The 21,548-nt window shown below is 41.0% G+C and overlaps 1 protein-coding gene across 2 annotated transcripts in view; it reads right to left on the bottom strand.

The window, feature by feature from the left end:
* The window catches only part of LOC138049294 (pro-epidermal growth factor-like), a 31,741-nt gene extending 10,706 nt beyond the window's left edge, over positions 1–21,035 (bottom strand). Inside the window, exons 1-5 of one of the 2 annotated variants that reach the window (XM_068895502.1) lie at positions 20,406–21,035; positions 11,361–11,429; positions 4,280–4,351; positions 4,092–4,178; positions 3,035–3,183 (exon numbers count right to left, since the gene is read on the bottom strand). In XM_068895502.1, coding sequence (XP_068751603.1) covers positions 3,035–3,183; positions 4,092–4,178; positions 4,280–4,351; positions 11,361–11,429; positions 20,406–20,830 — 802 coding nt within the window. In that variant the 5' untranslated portion in view covers positions 20,831–21,035. Of the gene's footprint in view, positions 1–3,034; positions 3,184–4,091; positions 4,179–4,279; positions 4,352–11,360; positions 11,430–17,827; positions 18,601–20,405 lie in introns of those variants that run through there. The other variant, XM_068895503.1, reaches the window with a different exon arrangement.
* Positions 21,036–21,548: the final 513 nt, after the last annotated feature.

The following is a 21,548-nucleotide window of genomic DNA, read 5'->3' as shown; positions in this document are numbered from 1 at the left end:
CTAAATCAAAATGGCTGACCATATGACGCTCTCTCATTGGTTCATTTATATTTTGTCGCAGCGACTTGTTGCCGGAAGTGTACACACGATGCGACAACGCTGCTTTCGCTAATTTTGTCGCTGCGACTAGTCCCACGAATTCAAACTGGTTTGAGTTCGTGCGACTGATCGCGGCGACAAAATTCTGCCGCAGCGACAATGATTTTCATGAAATTAACCGTGTCACACAAGGCGATTTGTTGCGGCGACTTGTCCCCGCGACAGGTCGCAGCGACTTATCGCCTAGTGTGTCCCGGCATTTAGGGCTTCGTCACACGTTCCTCCCCCACGAACGCGTGGAATAGAATCAAGAGTTGTCGATTAACTGAAATTTATTTCCTGTCAAATACATTGTGAGCACAGCATACAAACTTACAAATAACCCAATTTTGTTTTTTCACGTAGTTAAGACCAAACGTAATATATGCGGCAAACTCGTAATCCCAACAGACCAAAGTTTGAGACGTCCGTCACCATAAGTGCACAGACACAAAAAAGCTTTCTCAAGCGCCTGGAAAGCTGTATTTTTTAGCGTCTCTTTGGATTCTAACACACCGTTTTGGCACTCGCTCCAGACCTTTCCAACGAGGACTGCGCGGTGCGTCCACCTCGTTTCCAGGTCTTTCTTTCTCCCGCTCTCTGGGAGGTTGCTGGGGGTGGAGCGAGAAGAGAGAAAGACGGAGAGGAAAGAAGAGAGACCCTGGGAACGAGGTAACGCCAGTTTTGCTACCAGCTGTGTTCGTATTGTAGTTTCGATTCCGAGGTCCATATTGCTGTTCTTTATTCAGGCCTGAAAAGTTGACCTCAATATGGCGACTGGTGGAGGGCCTGGCGAGGCAAAAAGCCCCATAACTGCACCAACAGAATGGTCGGAGATCGTGAGGGATAAATTTGTGCACGAATGGTTCTGGTTAGGGAAGAGTGGGAATGGCCTAATAGGCCATTTTACAGTTGTTTGCTCAGTGACCTGGCCTATGAATGGCTGCGAGGCTGCCCGTGACCTTGAATCGAAGCAGACCTCACTGCTTTTATCATGTAAATTGTGTTGTTGTGATTCAAATTAGTCTACATTAACATTAGTCACCAGCAGCCTCGCTTCCATTCTTAGGCCAGGCAGCTTAGCTACAACTGTAAAATGGCCTATTAAGGTACTGAATCGTAGTAAGTCTCGTGGACAAGATCACAGTCGCTGAAAAAGAGAATGACCAACGATTTATGGCATCGTACTAAACGAAGATTCGTTTCCTGGTAAAGAAGGCCTAGGTCAGTGGAAGCTGTGCAAAGTTGGTTTTACTCACCGAAGTACAGATGACGGAACAAATAGCAGAATGGAGCAAGTTAAAGAGGAGATAAACAAAAAAAGGTAAAATGATAAAACAGAAAGACCCAAAGGCAGCTGTGTTGTTTGTGTTGCCAATCGGAGCAGTGTAATTCAATGCAATAAAGTCAAAACTCCTAAAGCTAGGAAGGAAGTAAATTGTCTCCCTAACTTTTAATTATTAGCTACTTAGCCATGTTTGTAGCGTTCAATATGGATCCATTCAGAGGAGTTTCAAGTCACATTCATGAGGGTAAAATAAACACATAATTCAGGAGCAGCTAAAACAAATGAAACTCAGACATTTCGAGGCAATGAAAGGCATATACTATACGTAACGTAAATGAGGAGAGAAGCGCACACAGTGTGTATTTTACTTTTCGACACATCATCCCAAAAAATGGTTTTTACCCTGAGTGGGACTCGAACCCATACTCGATACCTGCTTGATTGTACGCTTGAACTGCCCAACAAAGTCAGAATTTCTTAAGTATTGGGGCAAATTCTTCCACAAAGAGGCCCTGCTATAACAGAAACTTTGTTTGAAATAATTTTTATTTAGGACTAGTTTAACTCTGTTAAAGCTTTTGCAGTGAGGGTTATGTTGGTATTGTCAGCGAACATTCTCGGGGATGCCTCCCTGGGAGGCAGTTAGGGAAAGCGTTAGTATTCGTTAAAAAAAGCAAGGGACCTAGCATGCTGCCTCGTAGAACTCCAAAAGTAAGAGCGCGAGGATTTGACAATCTTCCATTTACAGTACACTAAGCTCTATTTGAGTTCATATGCATGTGTTTTCCCTGTGCCATTTTGTTCGGATCATTCTCCCGCGGGTTTGTGAACACTCGCCCGGCCCGGGCCTCACTTCTCCGCAAGGACTTAATTATCATCGGTCTTTTTCGAAGCACTTCTGTCCACAGCAAAGGAAGTGGCAATATGTGATAAGTACACCTTGGACCCGAGCCTGACTGAGCCTTAGTCTCTTGCATTTGAGGAGCGTAACGGTTGATATTTCGCCGATACGAGTGGGCTATCTGGAAAACCCACGGTAAGTCAAATCTTCAGTTCTTATTTATTTTACTTTATATATTTTGGAGCAATAAATTTTATTTCTATGTTGTTTTGGGGAGGTGCGTAGGGGCCCGTAGAGGGGGTCCGTGGGAGTAGTCCGTAGACCCAGTCGGTAAGGGAGTCCACGGACCGGGGCTCAGTGTTTTTGGGACACCATTGATGAACTGCACATTTGATTTCCCCACAAATGTGGCAGGATAATGAGATGCAACTTGTGCATTATGAAAGTCACGAAGTGCTCCATTTGCGCAACTTTAACATCAATTGTCCCCAAACTACCCTAAAATTATCATTGTTGTTGTTTATAGCAGTAGGGGTGTGAACTCAAGGGACATTCTGTGATGTTTAGCAATTACATGTAAGCTTGCATTTGATTTTGGACGAAAGATCAGTTATGAATAATTCTATGTGAGAGAGCTTTATAAGGATATACATCTCTCTTAAGCAAACAGTTTTCAACAAAGTCTTAATCCGTCTGAAGCCCCAACACTCACATTTGATTAAACTTATTAAATGTGTGGATAATCCACCTTTATTTTTGTGTTGTCTGGTAGCATCATGCTTGCGCTTTAGACTTTAGCCTATGTTAATATACTTCCCCGTACTTACCACATGTAAAGGCATAAATTTGCTTTTTCCTCATGAAATCGGGGCTGGAGCAAAATGTGTCTCCTTTAAGGGCTATCCCTGCCATATTATCCAATGCGCGTCTTAACCCACTAGCGCAGCTGCAGTTCCATTTGTTTCCTGCAAGAGAACTGTAAAAGGCATATATGTATTTTATGCACCTTTTTACAGTTAAATTACCATCACTGGGAAATTAATAATGTAGCGGAAAAAGAAATGTGTGACTTAAAACCAGATGCAGTCTCAGCAGTTCGGATGGGTCTAAAGTACACTGGTTACTTTTCACAGGTCACACGTTAAAACCTTTACTAATAGGCTAAACATAGGCCTCATTAGGCCTCAAAACTATGTTTAGGCCCAAGGTTAGCCAAGTTGTAGGTTTAGGGTTGCTTTAGTACAGGCAAAACAATGACCTGTAATGATTGACCTGTGAAAAGAAGTGACTTGCCCTTTAGCTCTGCCACTGCAGTTCTTATAGGTTGCGGAAGTGCCTTCCAAGGCTCGGGTAGACAAACTGACAATGCTAGATCACCAAAATGTTTGGCATAAGTTCGTGTTGTACTGCTAGTAACACCACACGTGAAAAGATCGCTGTTGCTATGGTTACATAGCAACACTCGAAGAGAAATTTCGTATCTCCGCACGGCCATGTAATATCCTCTATAATATATACAGGTCCAAATTCCAGTGATTTGCTGCCTTTGTAATTGTAGACATGTATACCCTTAGTTACCACTCGATCCCCATTGGGTCTCCTCAGGCCCAATAAAACACAGTCAGTGAAATGACACAACGACAACAACACATGTTAAAAATCCCAACTGGTTGGAGACAAACCAATTGACTATTTACAAGTACATCTGAGAAATTAAACCAGAAACTGTCAGGATCAAATTAAACGAGTGGTCTGACCAGGCCTTGAACCTGGGATCTCCGGATCTCATGGTAAAGCAATCTGTGATGCTTAATTTAGCTTTTTGGTTAAAAAAAGCCCATTTCCTTTCAAAGACCTTTCTGAGATTTCAATTTTTAAACTTACAGTGTTATTTTAGCTCCAATCCTGTCTCCCTTGAGGGCTTTTAAAAAGTCAGAAGGCAATGTGGTAAGAAAGTTATTTGACAAATCACTGCAAAAAATAATAGAAAGAACATAATTATTAAATTATTTAATCTCTCATGCACAAATGTCAACCTCAATGACTGATTTTCACATAGCTGGCAAACTTACAGATGTCTAATGTTTTCTAGCCCCTTAAAATGTTCCGATGATATTTCAGTTTGTCCAGTGTTGGAAAGGACCCTAGAAGAAAAATAGTAAAGTTGATTTATCTCTTTCTCGCAGAGCAAACTCCACATAACAAATTAGGTCAACCCATTCCGTTGTATAATTTTATAGTTATTATTGTTATTATTGTTGTTCTTCTATTTGTCTACATTTTCCCTACTAGGGCCAGAACCAAACCATGGTTCTAAGGCACTAGTCTTGAGGAGGGTTTGTTCAATTTACTTGATTGAGAGAACCTTTCTCAGAATATTATTATTATTATTATTATTATTATTATTATTATTATTATTATTATTATTATTATTATCAATACTGATGAATGGTATATGAAATGAATCATATATGAACTGCGGATATGAAATCAAGTGAAGCTACAATCTTCGCAGTTATGAACGCAATTTTTGCAATTGCGTAGAGAAGCCTGAAAATTTCAGGACTTCAACGGGGTTTGAACCCGTGACCTCGCGATTCCGGTGCGACGCTCTAACCAACTGAGCTATGAAGCCACTGACGTTGGGAGCTGGTCATTTGTGGTTCTAATGATCCTGTGAGGAATGAATCAATGATGAATGGTATATGAAATGAATCATAATTATATGAACTGCGGATATGAAATCAAGTGAAGCTACAATCTTCGCAGTTACGAGCCCAATTTTTGCAATTGCGTAGAGAAGCCTGAAAAATTCAGGACTTCAACGCTTTTTGAACCCGTGACCTCGCGGTTCCGGTGCGTCGCTCTAACCAACTGAGCTGTGAAGCCACTGACGTTGGGAGCTGGTCATTTGTGGGTTCTAATGATCCCGTGAGGAATGAATCAATGATGAATGGTATATGAAATGAACCAGAATGATATGAACTGCGGATATGAAATCAAGTGAATTCTCTACGCAATTGCAAAAATTGGGTTCATAACTGCGAAGATCGTAGCTTCACTTGGTTGCATATCCGCAGTTCATATATGATTCCTTTCATATACCATTCATCATTGATTCATTCCTCACGGGATTTATTAGAACCCACAAATGACCAGCTCCCAATGTCAGTGGCTTCATAGCTCAGTTGGTTAGAGCGTCGAACCGGAACCGTGAGGTCACGGGTTCAAACCCCGTTGAAGTCCTGAATTTTTCAGGCTTCTCTACGCAATTGCAAAAATTGCGTTCATAACTGCGAAGATCGTAGCTTCACTTATTATCTATACTATCACAGTCTTTGCTGGGGTTCTTTTAGTGCATCAGCGGGCAAAAACCATGCACCTGGGGCATCAGTCACTCAAGTCAATCTTTCTGTTCAGATACCAAGCACCTTTCTGAGGATTCGCACAGATCCCAGCATGCAGATCTTTTGAATCTCTGTCATAGAAGCACTCTTTGTTACTTTCTCGATGTTTTCTACCATTCCTTTTCTTACTGTTCCAAGCGCACCAATAACTACAGGGATCACTTTTCATCTGCCACATTCTGTGTATTTCAACTTCTAAATCTTTATACTTGCTTTTCTTTTCGATTTCCTTCAATGCAATGTTCCTATCTGATGGGACAGTCATATCAATCAGTTTACAGGTGGAATTTACTGAATCTTTAACAATGATGTCAGGTCTGTTCGCTGTTATAATTCTATCAGTATTGACTGGCATGTCCCACATGATGGTGAGGTGGGTACCACTTGTCTGTAATCTTGAAATCATGATCTTTGCAGATTACTCCAATGGAGATATGCTGCAGCATTGTTGTGCCTGGTGATGTACTCTGTTTTGGCTAACACCTCACATCCAGATACAATATGGTCCACTGTCTCTTCATGTTGCGAACACATTCTGCATTTGCTCTCCACTTGCTGGCCACATATTACTTTCTGGAAGTTTCTGGTGTTTATATTGCTTGATCTTGAGCTGCCACAAGTAGTCCCTCTGTTTCTCCTTTCAGATTGCTAATGACAACCATTTGTTGGTGGTGATTGTGTCTACGTGGGGCTTCTCTAGGATCTTGGGATATTGGCCATGCAAAGCTTTGTCTTTCCACTTTTCTTCTTTCGTTGATTTCATCTTAGACTTGAATATGTGTTTCAGGGCCAGAGCATTTTCTGAGGCTGATTTATCTTCTCTGTTCTCAAACTCTGGCATTGTTACTTCCCTTTTGAACTTAGTAGCATTCTTGATTATTGAATTTATGGCTTTAGATCGATCGTGTTCAAGCAACTGCTTTGGATATCGCCCATCTTTGTGCTTCAGATAATGATCAAGTCCTATTGTTGCTGTTTTGAATGCTGTTTCTACTTCAATCAGGCCCCTTCCTCAATCTTTTCTTGGAATGTACAGCCTTTCCACATCTGCTTTAGGGTGTAACATCTTCTGCATGTTCAATAGTTTGCGTTCTTTTGTGTCAATCTTCTTCAATTCTTAGATTCTCCAGTCTATAATGCCAAAACTGTATTGCACAACTGGGACTGCAAGACTATTGATAGCTTCCATTTTGTTTCTTCCATTGAGCTCAGTTCTTAGGATCGATCTTACTCTCCTATTATATTCTCTTCGTATCTTCTCTTTCGTTTTGCTGTGCTGGATACCTTCGCTTTCATTCACACCCAGGTATTTGTATACTCCTTCCTGGTCCAACTCTTTATATTTCTGTGTCAACATCTATTACTATATTGTTTCCAGTTGAGGTCAGTTTACCTTTCTTGAAACTGGCTTTGGCACATTTCTCAAGTCCAAATTCCATGCCGATATCATCACTGAACTGTTTCACTACTTTCAGTTCTCCAATTTTTTCTTGCTCGTTCTTGCTGTACAGTTTTAGATCATCCATATAAAACAGATTGCTGATTGGAGCACTTGTGTTTGAGATCTTGTAACCATACCCAGACGTAGCCAGTTCTGATATTAAAGGCACAAGGGCTAGATCCTCTCTCTTTATCCACTCTGCTAAGTGGTTGTACTCTCTATTGTTCTCCAAGACGGAACGCCAAAATGTTTCAGTTGCTTCTTTCTTTGGTGCGTTTTCAAGGCTTCTGAAGAACTTTTTTCTGTTGTTTGCAAACATTTGGTTTTGACTGAATTGTTTACTTCTCTTTACATTTCTCCTAATTCTTTGGGCTTTTGCTTGAATTCTCATTTTGAGGGATTCTCTTGCTGCTTGCAGTTCTTGGTTTCTTTTGGGTTTCACCTTTCTGTGCCATATCTGTTAATATCGACGAATCAGCTCTGATCATGCTTTTAATCTGATTCTCTATTCTTGCTTTCCATTTTGGTAGCTGCCGTTTATTGCTCTTTGTCTTTGGGATTTTTGGCGTTTTACCCAACTTTTCAGATATTACGTACGCAGTTACATATTGTAGCGGGTTGATGTTATTGAGGTTGAGCACTTCGTCTGCTATTATCAGCTGGATTGCTTGGTTTCCTTGTGTGATCAACAGCTCAGTTTTTCTGTTCATTGATATCTTGGGTAGAGGGGGCCTCTCTGCCATCCTAATGTTTTCCCATTCAGCTCTAGCCTTCTTAATTTCATTAACTAGGTCATTGATCTCAGATGAATTTTGTGATGGTTCTACCTCTTCTTCAATTGGTTCCCCATGACGGCTGTTGGTTTCTTCTAAAACCACACCTGCATCTGCTACACTACTTGTTTGGTTGTTTTGTACATTGAATTCATTTTCAACCCGTTGCTTGATGTTATCTACTTCGATTCCTGTTAGTTTGTTTTGTCTTTCAATATATCTACGTTGGTTCATCAGTGCGTTGTCTGTTAGATTGGGTCTTTCATTTGGGTTTCTTTTCCTCCACATTCTAAATGTATCTTTTGTTACTCCTTCCTTCACTGGGGTCTTCCTTTGCCTTGTAATAACAGAACATGACTACAATGTAATCCTCTCGCGTCCATTTCTGTCTAGTGTTTCTTCTATCTGACTGTGTTGTTACCTGCCCGTTCTGGTGTGGAAGGACCCTGTTGGGAGAGACTCTCAATTGGTTTGTCCGCCACTGCAGGTTGAGAGGGTAGATCAGTAGCCAATTTTTCGACTTCAGCCTGACCACTCACTGAGGGACGCGCTCCTTATTGACCCGCGCGACGAGCGATGCGGTATGAATTCCTTATGTTACTACTACTTATATTGGTGAAGATACTATTTGACCCATAGTTGGGGAGAGGCTAACCCGCGCCAGATCTCAGCTTGGAATTTTTCAGCCCTTGTTATTATTATTATCATTATTATTATTATTATTATTATTATTATTATTATTATTATTATTATTATTTTACTTTTATTTTTTAAGCAAAAGAGGACGTTTTCTGTGATTCCATAGCCTCGTCTAAACACGAGGGGGGTTGGGAGAATTCGAGACAGTCATGGAAACCTAAGATGCAGTCAAGGGTTTGCATCACTGTCGAGAATTCTGCCAACTGCCCTGAATATTTAGAGTAGTAGTAGTAGTAGTAGTTGGTGGTGGTGGTGGTAGGAGGGGGAGGAGGAGGAGGAGTAGGAGGAAGAGTAGGAATAAAGGGGGGAGGAAGAGGAGGAGGAGGAATAGGAGGAGGAGTACGAGGAGGAAGAGGAGGAGTACGAGTAGGAGTAGAAGTAGGAATAGGAGGAGTACAAGGAGGAAAAGGAGTACGAGTTAGAATAGGAGGAGTACGAGTTAAAGTAGGAGAAAGAGGAAGAGGAGGGGGAGTAGGAGGAGGAGAAGGAGTAGGAGTAGGAAGAGGAGTACCTGGAGGAGAAGGAGGAGAAGAACGGGGAGGAGGAGTGGGAGTAGGAGGAGGAGGAGTAAGAGTTAGAGTAGGAGGATGAGGAGAAGGAGAAGGAGGAAGGGGAGTAGGAGTAGGAGGAGGAGGAGGAGGAGTACGAGTTAAAGTAGGAGGAGGAGGAGTACAAGGAGGAGTAGGAGGAGAAGGAGGAGGAGGAAGGGGAGTACGAGGAGTACGAGGAGGAGGAGGAAGAGAAGTACGAGTTGGATTAGGAGGAAGAGGAGGGGTAGCAGTAGGAGGAGGAAGAGGAGGAGGACTAGGAGTAGAAAGAGGAGTACCTGGAGGAGTACGAGTTAGAGTAGGAAGAGGAGGAGAACGAGGAGGAGGAGGAGGAAGAGGAGGAGTAGGAGTAGTAGGAGGAGGAGGAGGAGTAGGAGTAGGAGGAGGAGGAGTAGGAGGAGTAGGAGTAGGAGTATGAGTAGGAGGAGGAGTAGGAGTAGGAGGAGTAGGAGTAGGAGGAGGAGGAGGAGGAGGAGGAGTGGACAGTTGCCACAATAATAATGTTCAGAATTAAGTTCCAAAATCAAGCAACCGTAGCCAGCCACAAACCGCTGACGAAATAGGCAATGATTGTGGTCGCAGTTAGGGAACTAACACTAGTGTCAAATCAAGTTCTACTGGTGTTCCCCAAGGGAACAAGTGTGACCGCAACCAATGATGGCCAATGATGTCTGCTGTAAGCTTGAATGGCGACATGGTGTGTGATCGTTTTAATATGCCAGAAGCTCCGTGATCAAAGAAATTGCAAACGTTTTCAGGCCTTCTTCGTTTTTTAGTGAGTTTTACAAAATATATGAGGCAGCGAGGCGTGCATTAAGAAGGAAAACATTACCTGAAAGCTAACCCTTGTAAATAAGTGTTTTGTCACTCGCTCTATTTCTCATAGCTTTATGCATGGTGTTCTTCATATAGATTTTCCCTTCTTTTCCTTCCTCGGCTTCTCTCGAGGCTTCCTTCCCTTAAATTTCTCACGTTTCGTCGCCTCTTCTCTCGAGCTCTTTTTTACTCTTTAATCTTTTAATTTCCCCGGTTGCTCGTCACTAATATGATTTCCCGCCAGAAAAACGCGGGTTGCCAAATGCAACGCGGCCACGCGATTTCCCACCTAGGAAAATTGCACGAACACTCCCGTCCCCAGGGGGCTATCTTGCCTCCCCACCTCTACCCCGGCAGTCTCTAGGGGCGGGCGGGCGGGCGTACGCTGACGTTATAACCGGATAGATTTCCAAAACAATCTTACTCATGGTGCTCCGCTGGCGCGCTTCGCGCGCCTGAGCCACGCTATCATAATTATCACTTTGTCGGGTATTGTGGCGCATTTTGCGGGCTAAAATGGAGAGCGTGGCAGGCTAAAATATATTTTAGCCCACTGAAATAAACCAATGAATTGTACAATTAATTTCAACACTTACAAAAAAGCTTTATGGAACTTTCCTTTCATCGACAAGATTTTGTAATTTCAAGGCAGCTTCACTTGATGATGTATTTTCATTGAGGGAAAATAAAAGCCATTCAACTTGTTAATACTTACGTTATTGTTCAGACTGTTTTGTTGTCTTTTTTTTAAGTTTTAGTTTCTCAATGCCCTCCAAAGTGATATTAATATTAATATACACTTAATGTAGGGTCCAGAGGGAAACAGTTAGTTTTGTTTTCCCGAGAGACCATCGTCTCGGGAAACATCAGGACTCGAGGGAAAACAAAACTAACTAGCTTCCCGAGGGGCCAGACATTAAGTGCTTTGTTATATACTTAGACTTTTCCTGCAAAAATCGCAGCAAAACATCCGGAGCGGGCAACAACTGCGGAATTGTATCCGGGTCGGGATGCATTTCCATTTGACCAGGGGCACGTGATCAAGAATGAACTAATCACAGTGCTTGTTTTGTTGAGTGAAAATCTTGGTAAATAACAATACAGTTTAGGTTCTCGGGCATAAATGTGTTTTGTGCTCTCCTTAGAGCTCATTGTAACCCTCGCGTCGCCTCCCCCTCCCCTCCCCCTGAATCAATTAATTAGCCAGTATCAAAAATACCATAATACTCTGTTTGTCTCTCCAAAAATCTTGAGGGACAAGATCCAAAATCAAAGATACCAATTATACTCTTTGTTTGTCCCTCCAAAATTTTGCATAAGCATTGTTTCCAGTTTCTCGTGGGACTATTCTCACCCCTAAGAGAAAATAAAAACAATGCTTTTGCCAAATTTTGGAGGGACAAACAAAGAGTGTTATGACATTTTTTAAATTGGTTAATTAATCGCAGAAAGGTTAACTCAATACTCACAAGGTTACCACATTCTTGAACTTTTTGAAAAATCCTGGGGAAAGCTTCACCTCGCTTCCCTTTAGACTCCTACAAAAGTAAACTAATTAGAAGATGTGAATACGGTTCTGATGGTTGTCTGATCTTCATACTCGCAGAAAGATATACACCGTGTAGATTCTTAAAGAGGTACTATGATAAAAAAATCATTTCCTTTTTTTCTTCAGATTTTGAAAGCGTGTTCGCTTAACACCTAACTGGCAAAATTTTGACCTTTGAGTTTTATCCAAAGGCTGTTTATTTTGAGTGTAAGTTTTGGATTTCATGGTCCGCCATGACTCACGTTCAAAACTGGCCGATTGGACCTCAGAGGGTTGGATCTAGAAAAAATGGCGTCATTTACTCACTAGCTTAAAATTTCAGCGTGTAAACCCAATTTATTATATATGCAAAACACGGGTTGAAAAGTCTGAAAGCCCGAAACTCCCGTGCTGCATATTAATTAGGCCGCGTACACACGCATTGCATTCTTAAACTAGTGAGTGTTTGACGTCATTTTCTCCTCGACCCAGCTCTCTCAAGATTTTAAAGTTAGTAATGGCGGACCAATAAATAGGAAAATTCCAGCTAAAATAAACAGGTGTCTTTTTAAAATCAGAACTTAAAACTTGGGTGAGTTAGTGTTTAGTTAACATAGTTTTGAAATCCAAAGGAAAAACAAATTTTTTTTTTGGTCGTAGTACCACTTTAAATACCGTTTGTTTTTCGGCCATTTTAACTTGATCAAATACACTGCGGGTGATAACCATAGTATAACGCAAGTGTTATTGAAATCGAAAAAGAAAATTGGGGGTAACCACGCATTTTTCAAAGATAAATCATGAACAATATTTGTAAAAAGCTTACTGAATACAAAGCCATGTATGGCGTTCTTTCTCAAATTGAAGCTTAATCATCTCTGAAAAATTTATGGTTGCCCCCAATGTTCTTTTTCGATACCAATAGTACTTACTAAGATCTACTTTCTCCGGATAGTTTTAAACCGCGCAAAAATATCCCAGTATTAGTAAGCATCACCCATAGCAAATCCGTGTATCTCGAGATGCGCAGAACGTATGCGCAATAACAATAGCAGGCACCGTCCTTAATCTATTTTACTAGTCTCTCTCAAAGGTTTACATACACAAATTTCAAAACTTTGTTCAAGCGTCACTTTTGAAGATGTATGTTATATCATACGAAACGTCAAGTTAAAATATATAAAAATTAGTTAATCACAACAACAACAACGTGAAATCACCAAACTTGAGGTTTTAACGAAAACGTGAGCGTTCAAATGTGAATCTTTCATTACGTATTTTAACTCTAAAACCGCTCGTATAAATTTAGTTTTAAAATAATTCGCCCACGGTGTACGGACCAAAGAGATGAAATAACCGCGAAAGACTGCGGGATTGTGTAAAGCTTTATTTTGAGGTGACGTTTTTGTCGCCGTAGTAGATCTTAAAGTTCTTCATTAGAGAGATTTAAGATCCCGTTTACGTGAAACGCGAACAGCAAAACTAGTGACCACGTGATCAAAAGCATTTCAAGGTATAAAGTCAAACGAGGAAAAATTAAGTTTCATGTTACTGCCCCAATAGTTCGTAACTTCAGTCAATTTTCTTCACTATGAACTTACGTCGACTCTCTGTTGACTCACAAACAACGTCATCGAGACTCGCAAAATTTGACAGGTAAGAATTTTCATTTTATAAAGTGTGTTCTTTTACAAACAATGTTTAAAAAAACTCCGATTTTTTTCCGCGGTTTTTGTTTTTGTTTTTTTTAAATAAATAATCGAGTTGCCGAGGGTCACGTAAAGCTAGAGTCACAAGCGTTACTCCATTCTACGTGAAACGTGAAAAGGGCAAGTTATGCTAAATCTTTCTATTGTTTGGAGGGAGCCAGGAAGAGGAAGTACCATAGCTTTATCTTGATGGAGCAAAATGTCCCAAGAATTTTAACCTCCATCGATATTAATTAGTTGTCATTTTCCGGTTAACTTAGTTATTCGGGTTTAATTTACAGTTTTCAGCCCAACATTCACAGAAAGCTTTTCTTAACAATAGTTGCATGCATCTCTCAAACAAGCTAGCTGTCATAATTTAAGAAAAACTGAGGATTGTGAAAGAAATTAAAATCTCGAGGAAGCCTTTATGATTAAGAAGTCAAAACAATCTTCGACCAAATCTAAGACAACAGACTACTCACAGTTCCTTGACCTGGTATGCTTCTGTCCCGCTAACTGGAAAAGTACGTTGGAGCTTGTCCCTAGTTATAGGAAGTTTCTTGTTGTTTGCGCGACATTCAAAGCGTTTCCCTGTACTTCCTATTTTTTTGCAGTTCAACGGTTTCCCCCCACTTGAAAAATTAACCCAACAAAACAGAATCAAAAAGAATAAAAAATGGTCGGAAACCTTCCCCATTTCGGCTTTAAAACCCGAGCTTTAGCGATGACTTTCCGCGCTTTTGTGACGTGAAAATGTAATGCGTTTCGTAATCACAAGAATTCACACTTCGAATTCATACGTATGTTTGCTCTTTTCCTTTATTACATGTATATCTGTCAGCTAGTACGCGCGCTGTAATTGGCTAAATTAGCGGCCGTAATCTACACTATGGCCAGCGGTACGGCCCGCTACATTTGAATAGCGAGCTTACGCAACAGGACGGCTGGAAGACTCAGGACGGCAGAATGACGAAAAAATGTCGCGTAAGATCGGGAATGCATAGTCTCGCGCGACATTTTTTCGCCATTCTGCCGTCCTGAGTCTTCCAGCCGTCCTGTTGCGTAAGCTCGCTAATGTCGATAAAACGAAAAACCTTAATGACCACAACCAGGTTTTCTGAGCCCGCGAGACTGAGCACCCCCAGCAAACCATTGTTTTAACGAAAACCGCTGGCCAGCAACCTGGTTCTAGTCATTGCTGTCTAAGGTCTTCCCGATAAAACACTCTCTAGCAAGTTTTTCATGTCGTTTCTGTTACATAAACTTCTAAACTTGAAGGAGAACATGCGTGGACACGTTGTGCGGTGGCACGTTTTTTGAGTGACCGAACCTTCGCCCCCAAATCTTGCAAACATTTGTGAAGAAATCATAATCCTTTACGACAAAAACTTAATATACAAGACAACAACTCGTGACACGGACAGGAAAAAAAACACAAAAGGGGAGAAAGAGGCTCGTCTGAGGAGGAGATGGAAACTCCAAAACGATCAAATACGGCGACATCGCTGGGATAAGATGAAGACATATCTCCGGCGACACACCAGCCAACAAACGAACAGCACAAACCAGAACCATCCCTATTTGAACTCCACGAGAGGCTGGTAGACATCCAGATAAAACGTAAATAACATTCTACGTGAGAATAAAGAGATGCGTAGAGAGATGGAAGAGCTGAAATCAACGTTTTAGTCGACAGACGAACGAAATATCCACTCTCAAAAGGCACTTTCAAAAAATAAACAGTCAGTACCAAGAAGTGGAAAAACAACTTCACGCAGCCAAAATATTATATATTTAGTTATGTATCTGTATGGGTTATGTATCTTAGGTCGTGTTCTATTGGGATCTTCCGTTTCAACTTCAACCGGTTTAGGTTGAAGTTGTTGAGGTTTCCCAATAGAACACTTTTCCAACCGTTTTTGGTTGAAACGCGGTAACTCCTGGGATAGTTATTACCAAACGTCTCAGCGTTGACAAGTCGAGGGAAAGCAACACGTCAGGAGCCCGCGGCAGACTTTAAATGGCCCACGTAAACGACAGCGGTCGCTGCCAATGCTCTTTCAACCGTTTCAACCTTGTTTGATGCCGGTTGAAAAAGTTGATCAACCAAACCAACCGAAAACGGGTTTTACTAATAGAACACTAAAAGACCCAACCAACTAAAAACGGTTGATCCCAATAGAACACGACCTTAGTTATAAACGTAATGTCTCGAAGACATTGGCTCTTGTAGTTATTCTGAAATTCGAGATGAAATAAAGTATATGCATGGATGTATGTTACCTTCAGCAGGGCGCGTGCGTGCACTTTGTAATCTGCGACTCCAGTGCTTACCATATGACAGATAAAATGACTTTTCTCTAGAATATATACGCCATTGAAATCTTACGCTAAATTGCAATGACAAGGGCGGTCTGGAGCTGTGAGTAGGCGTGGTATTTGTCTCATATGGTTCAGGGAACGACATATTCCTCCCTCAATGCATGCCGTACCGGGAGGCGAGGTCGGTAGCAGAAAGAAGCGAAGGGCCAACTGGGTCCAAAAGCGATCGCATGGGCCTAAATCACGGAATGACTCGTTTGGTACTGCTATTTTCTATCGAGTTAAAACATTCCGTGAGCGCATGGGTATATGTTTCGACATCTAGCCTACCAAAAAAATCAAGATGCTCGTTTTTACAAGAAACTGAGATTTCAGTTGATTCTACAGGCATAAGCGTAGTAACGTAAGAATCGCGCGTGCACGTCTTGTCTTTTCGAGACAGATGTGAGAGATGGTTTAATGCAGACAAGGACGCCTAAAATGCTCTGTTGTAAACATGGCGGTTCACGAGTGAAATTGTCTCTCTGGCCTTTCTGTGGACGAGTTCCAGGACCTACTGACACAATTTGGGCAAGTTTTGAAAACTAAAAAGTTCAGTATAGTTTGAAAGCGGGAGCTTGCTAAGCATGAAAGAAGTCGAAAGCCGAGTGGACTCTGGCTTCTTGAGTGCTTAGCAAACCTCCCGCGTGCAAATAGCACACGCTGAACCGTTTACTATTTGTTTCATAACATAACCAACACATCTTGTGGCAGTTTGTGACATCTTTTGTCTTCTTTGAATGTTCTCGCTCACTAATTAACTCTTCAAGCTGGCTTTATCGCTTTGCCGCTGGTCAGGGTCAAAACATGACATTTCTAAGTCTCTTTTTTTTCATAAAGCTGCAAAGAAATCTCAGCATTTTCGGCGGTAGACTGGACGGTCATTAATGCAGTTTGAGGAAAAAAATATTCATTATAACCATTCACTCTTAGGCAAATAGTGAATGGGTAATTGGCCAATCAGAGCGCGCGCTTTACTTTTGTTATATTAGCTAATGTATTACCTGTTCCCAAATTATTTCCGTTGAGTGACTGAAATCAGTTAAGGCCTATATCAATGACAAAATCTCACTTTGAGGGGTTTTGAGAGGCTTGTCGGAAAACAACACTGAAATATTCTAGTCGTAAAAAAGGTTGATGTTATTCATCGTGGTGAAGTACAAGTACAACAAGTATCCTCCTTTTTGAAGTCATTACTGATTACCTAGGCCTTTGTTTGCCAACAAAGAGGGACATAATAAAACCATGGCACAATATCAACAATATATCAACAATATTGCTTTAGTCTAACTGACTGGATAAAGACGCGAATTTCGCTAAAGTGTATTCTTTCGATTTTAGAAACTGCTTTTGACTGTGCTTCCCACAAAATTGTTTGTAAAAGTCATATGGCATCACTTGTAGTCGATGATGTGACTACTTAGTTTGTTGTTTTCCATGTGGCAATGTTTTGGGCCCACTCTAACGAATTAGCAATAAACGCTTTTGGCGCTGTTTTGTAATTACATCTCCTTTTTTCAATAACTGCTTATATCTTATCCAAGCAATTTCGTTGTAAACGTGCACGTTCGTTTGCAGGTACTTACCTTTTTCAGTAAATGTTTATTCAATTTCGATTCAATGGTGTTGCTCGGGGAATCAAACCCGAGCCACTCCGAGTGGTGAGTAGCAGGTGCTCTCAGCACTGCAAAAATCCTGTTTCTGTGATGTCTGTTGGGTTGCCTGTGGCTGCTCGTAAAGAACTCGCGGAAAAAGAGGAACAAAACAAATTAAACCATCGATGTGCGGTTTAAATGCGAACAATAGAGTGTTATGGTCCCCTACTTTACCTCCAGACTGATTTTACTCCAGTCGAATTGGGAAACAAAACAACTGTCTCAATGTGACTTTAAGAGCATCTCTCACTTCTTTGATCGTCCAACAGTAAAGAAATGGATTTAACGATGAGTTGAAATAAACTAGAGTCAGAGTTATTGTTTCTGCAAAGAAGAAGGAAGAAATTTCTCCTCTTCTTAGTTCTCGATACTTCAAAGGCGTCACGGCAATGTGTGGCAAATAGCAAAATATTAATGCCAATTGCACCAACATTGCACTAGTAACCGTCTTTTGGTATCGCTTTACGAAAACTGGACTGGTTGCTGGAATTGCGTGAACTTGATTTTGAAGGATTCGCAACCGAATAAAAATCCTCGAGTAGCTGTAAATGATCATTAAAAGACATCCTGAAGAAACAGTTATCATCGAAATCAGCCTTGCAGTGTCATTCCAAAGAATTGCTAAGGCGCCTGCTAATGCAGTAGCCCAGATCACGATCACCGCTACATAAACTCGTTTAATAGTTACAACCACTCTGTACCTGAGTCCTAGCAAGAGAGCCAGAAGCCTATCTAGACTAATGGCGGCTGTTGTGGCCAAAGACACTCCACAAAGAATATTGCTCGTTGTACGAGTTACAGCAAAGACGTAGCGACACGTCTGTCGTAGTTCGAGCAGCAAAGACACCCAGAAAACGACCTGGGATGGTTGTGAGACGACACCCACTAGTAGATCAGTTGTCGCCAGATTACGAAAAAGAAGTTTGGACGGAAGATGAAGTGAGGTGTGCTTGTGAAGAGAAATTAGGATCAGAGTATTTCCAGTGATGGCAGTCATGGCGAGAACAATATTGAAAGCTAAAATACATATCAACTTGCTGTGTTGGGAACCACCAGCTAATTTTGCTGAGCAGATCAGCAGATCGTCGAATTCTCGGGATTGTTCGGTATTATTTTTCTCCAACATTTCGCTAAAGTACGATGGCCTTGTCTTGCAAACTGGGTCACCTTGCAGCCCTTTTAACGGCTTTGGAACTGTCTTAGTAGGGTAAGTTAGGATGCAAACTGCTGACACGCACAAAGGTGATTAAGCCCGGAAAAAATCAACGAAATGAGTGACATTTGATGTGACGCCTTAAAAATTTACACACCGCAACATAAATAAAAGACAGTGTAAACAAGGACAATGGCAACCTAAAAAAAACGTCACTACAAATTATAACTTGGCGCTATCGCAAGTATTTCTCGATTATTCCGTCTTGTTCATGATCACTTTGTTCAAACGGGCGAACTGTCCTGTAACTGGATGGGTACGAACGGGTATATATTTTTAAGTTAAAGTAAAAATAGAAAATGAATTGTTCGTTGTTGGTAGCTCGCGTTGTCGTCAAAACCCAACATTTGGTGATTTTTACGTTGGTGTTTTGTGGAGTACAGCAAAGAAATGCACGTGATGAGCGTGCCGCACGAGCAACACAATCATTTTTCCTTTTTTAACCAATAGTATGCCTTCTTTGTGTCATTGTCGTTGCCATCGTTCTTGCTTAATTAAACTTCCCAATTAAATTAAATGCTGCTCGTGCCACACATGCGCAGATAGGCCTCTGACAGGTGCTAAGAAGACTTTTCAAGTAAAAAAAAAACAACCCTTGTGCTATTTGCTTCATTCATAAAACGTATAGTGCATCCATAAGGTCGTTTTTAAAGAAAATGCATGTTTAGATGTCTTTCACTGATTCACTTTATGCTTAAAAGTTATTTATTTAACGTTCAAAAAATCTCTTTGCAAACACTTTTCCCGTTTATTTATATTCACGTCTCGTTCAAAGGAGTGTGTATGTGCAGCTGAGAATTTTGATGCCTTTTGATAGCTCAACCAGGAGACAAGTCTTTAAGTACACAGCAAATACACATCTGAGGTTGTATGGACTGTGCACCGCCTAAAACAAAAATCCAAAAGGCTACCAATTGGGGAAGACTGCTAGCCCCCAACCTTTGGGGGCTAGAGATGATTACAAACTTTCGAACATATATGAGCCTTTCATAAAAATTGAAACTTCGAGATTTGACATGAATACATTAAAACTGTCAAATCTTATATATGCTAGAAACAAAAACCTCTAAGAATGGCCTGGGGCACATGAACTGTGCTTTTCATACCAACAAAAAAATATTACACTATTTTCACTGTCACTTATAACGTTTAGTTCCGCATAACGTAAATCTGCATTTCTTCGAAGAAAACGTCAGTGAAGTCACAACATGAAAACATGAAATTAATTTTATTTAAATTTACGCTAACATTGTCAATAGCTTTTCTCGCTCTCCGATTTGCTACATACAACAGTCACTAAGATTTCATTAATTAAAGAGTTGACAGTTGCACAGAGAGAGGTGCCACCACACACACAAACAACAACGAGACCAGATGCTCTATTCTGCGTTCTGTGGTGTCTCGTGGGTTGTCTGCGGCTGCTCATGAAGAGTATATAGCGAAATTGGCGCGGGAAAATAGCGGGAAAAAAGGAGTTAATTAAATCGTTGAAGCGCAATTTCAATGGGAATAAAATAGTGTTTCTGTCCCCTACTTCATTTGTAGACTAATATTACTCACGTTGAATTGGGAAACAAAACAGCTGTCTCACTGTCATTTTAACAGCACCTCTCACTTCTTTGATCTTCCAACAGTAAAGAAATGGATTTAACGATGAGTTGAAATAAACTAGAGTCACAGTTATTGCTTCTGCAAAGAAGAAGGAAGAAATTTCTCCTCTTCTTAGTTCTCGATATTTTAAAGGCGTCACGGCAATGTGTGGCAAATAGCAAAACATTAATGCCACTTGCACCAACATTGCACTAGTAACTGTCTTTTGGTATCGATTTACGAAAACTGGACTGGTTGCTGGAATCGCGTGAACTTGATTTTGAAGGATTCGCAACCGAATAAAAATCCTCGAGTAGCAGTAAATGATTATTAAAAGACATCCCGAAGAAACAGTTATCATCGAAATCAACCTTGTAGTGTCATTCCAAAGACTTGGTAAGACGCCTGCTAATGCAGTAGCCCAGATCACGATAAGCGCTACATAAACTCGCTTAATAGTTACAAATCTTCTGTACCTGAGTCCTAGCGAGAGAGCCAGATGCCTATCTACACTAATGGCGGCTGTTGTGGCCAAAGACACTCCACAAAGAATATTGCTCGTTGTACGAGTTACAGCAAAGATGTAGCGACACGTCTGTCGTAGTTCGAGCAGCAAAGACACCCAGAAAGCGACCTGGGATGGTTGTGAGACGACACCCACTAGTAGATCAGTTGTCGCCAGATTACGAAGAAGGAGTTTAGACGGAAGATGAAGCGAGGTGTGCTTATGAAGTGAAATAAGGATCAGAGTATTTCCAGTGATGGCAGTCATGGCGAGAACACTATTGAAAGCTAAAAGATATATCAACTTGCTGTGTTGGGAACCACCAGCTAATTTTGCTGAGCAGATCAGCAGATCGTCGAATTCTCGAGAATGTCCCGTAATATTTTTCTCCAACATTTCGTTAAAGTACGGTGGTCTTGTCTTGCAAACTGGGTCACCTTGCAGCCCTTTTAACGGTTTTGGAACTGTCTTAAGCTTAGTAGGGTAATTTAGGATGCAAACTGCTGACACGCACAAAGGTGATTAAGCCATGACAAAATCAACGAGTTGAGTGACATTTGATGTGACGCCTTAAAAATTTACACACTACAACAGAAATAAAAGGCACTTTAAACAAGGACAATGGCAACCTCAACAAAAACGTCACTACAAAATATAGCGATATTTCTTGTTTACAAACATTGACGTCACATTTCTTTTGATATTCAAATTTGCCAACCACGGAACAAAAGAAGTAGATGACGTCACGAGAAACATCGCTATAACTCAGCGCTATTGCAAGTATTTCTTGATTATTCCGTCTTGTTCCGATGATCACTTTGTACAAACGGGCGAACTGTCCTGTAACTGGATGGGTACGAACGGGAATTCTGACGTTAAAGTGAAAATAGAAAATGAATTATTTTCTTCGTTGTTACAAGTTCATGTTGTCATCAAAACCCAACATTTGGTGATTTCACGTTGGTATTTTCACGTTGGTGTTTTGTGGAGTACGGTAAAGAAATGCACATGATGAGCGTGACGCATGAGCAACACAATTATTTTTCGTTTTTTGACCAATAATATGCCTTTTTTGTGTGGTTGTCGTTGCCATCTTTCTCAGTTGCTTAATTAA

The sequence above is a fragment of the Montipora capricornis genome, chromosome 5 (genome assembly GCF_036669925.1).
Source record: "Montipora capricornis isolate CH-2021 chromosome 5, ASM3666992v2, whole genome shotgun sequence".
In the NCBI taxonomy this organism is placed as follows: Eukaryota; Metazoa; Cnidaria; class Anthozoa; order Scleractinia; family Acroporidae; genus Montipora; species Montipora capricornis.
This window is presented reverse-complemented; position numbering and strand designations above follow the sequence as displayed.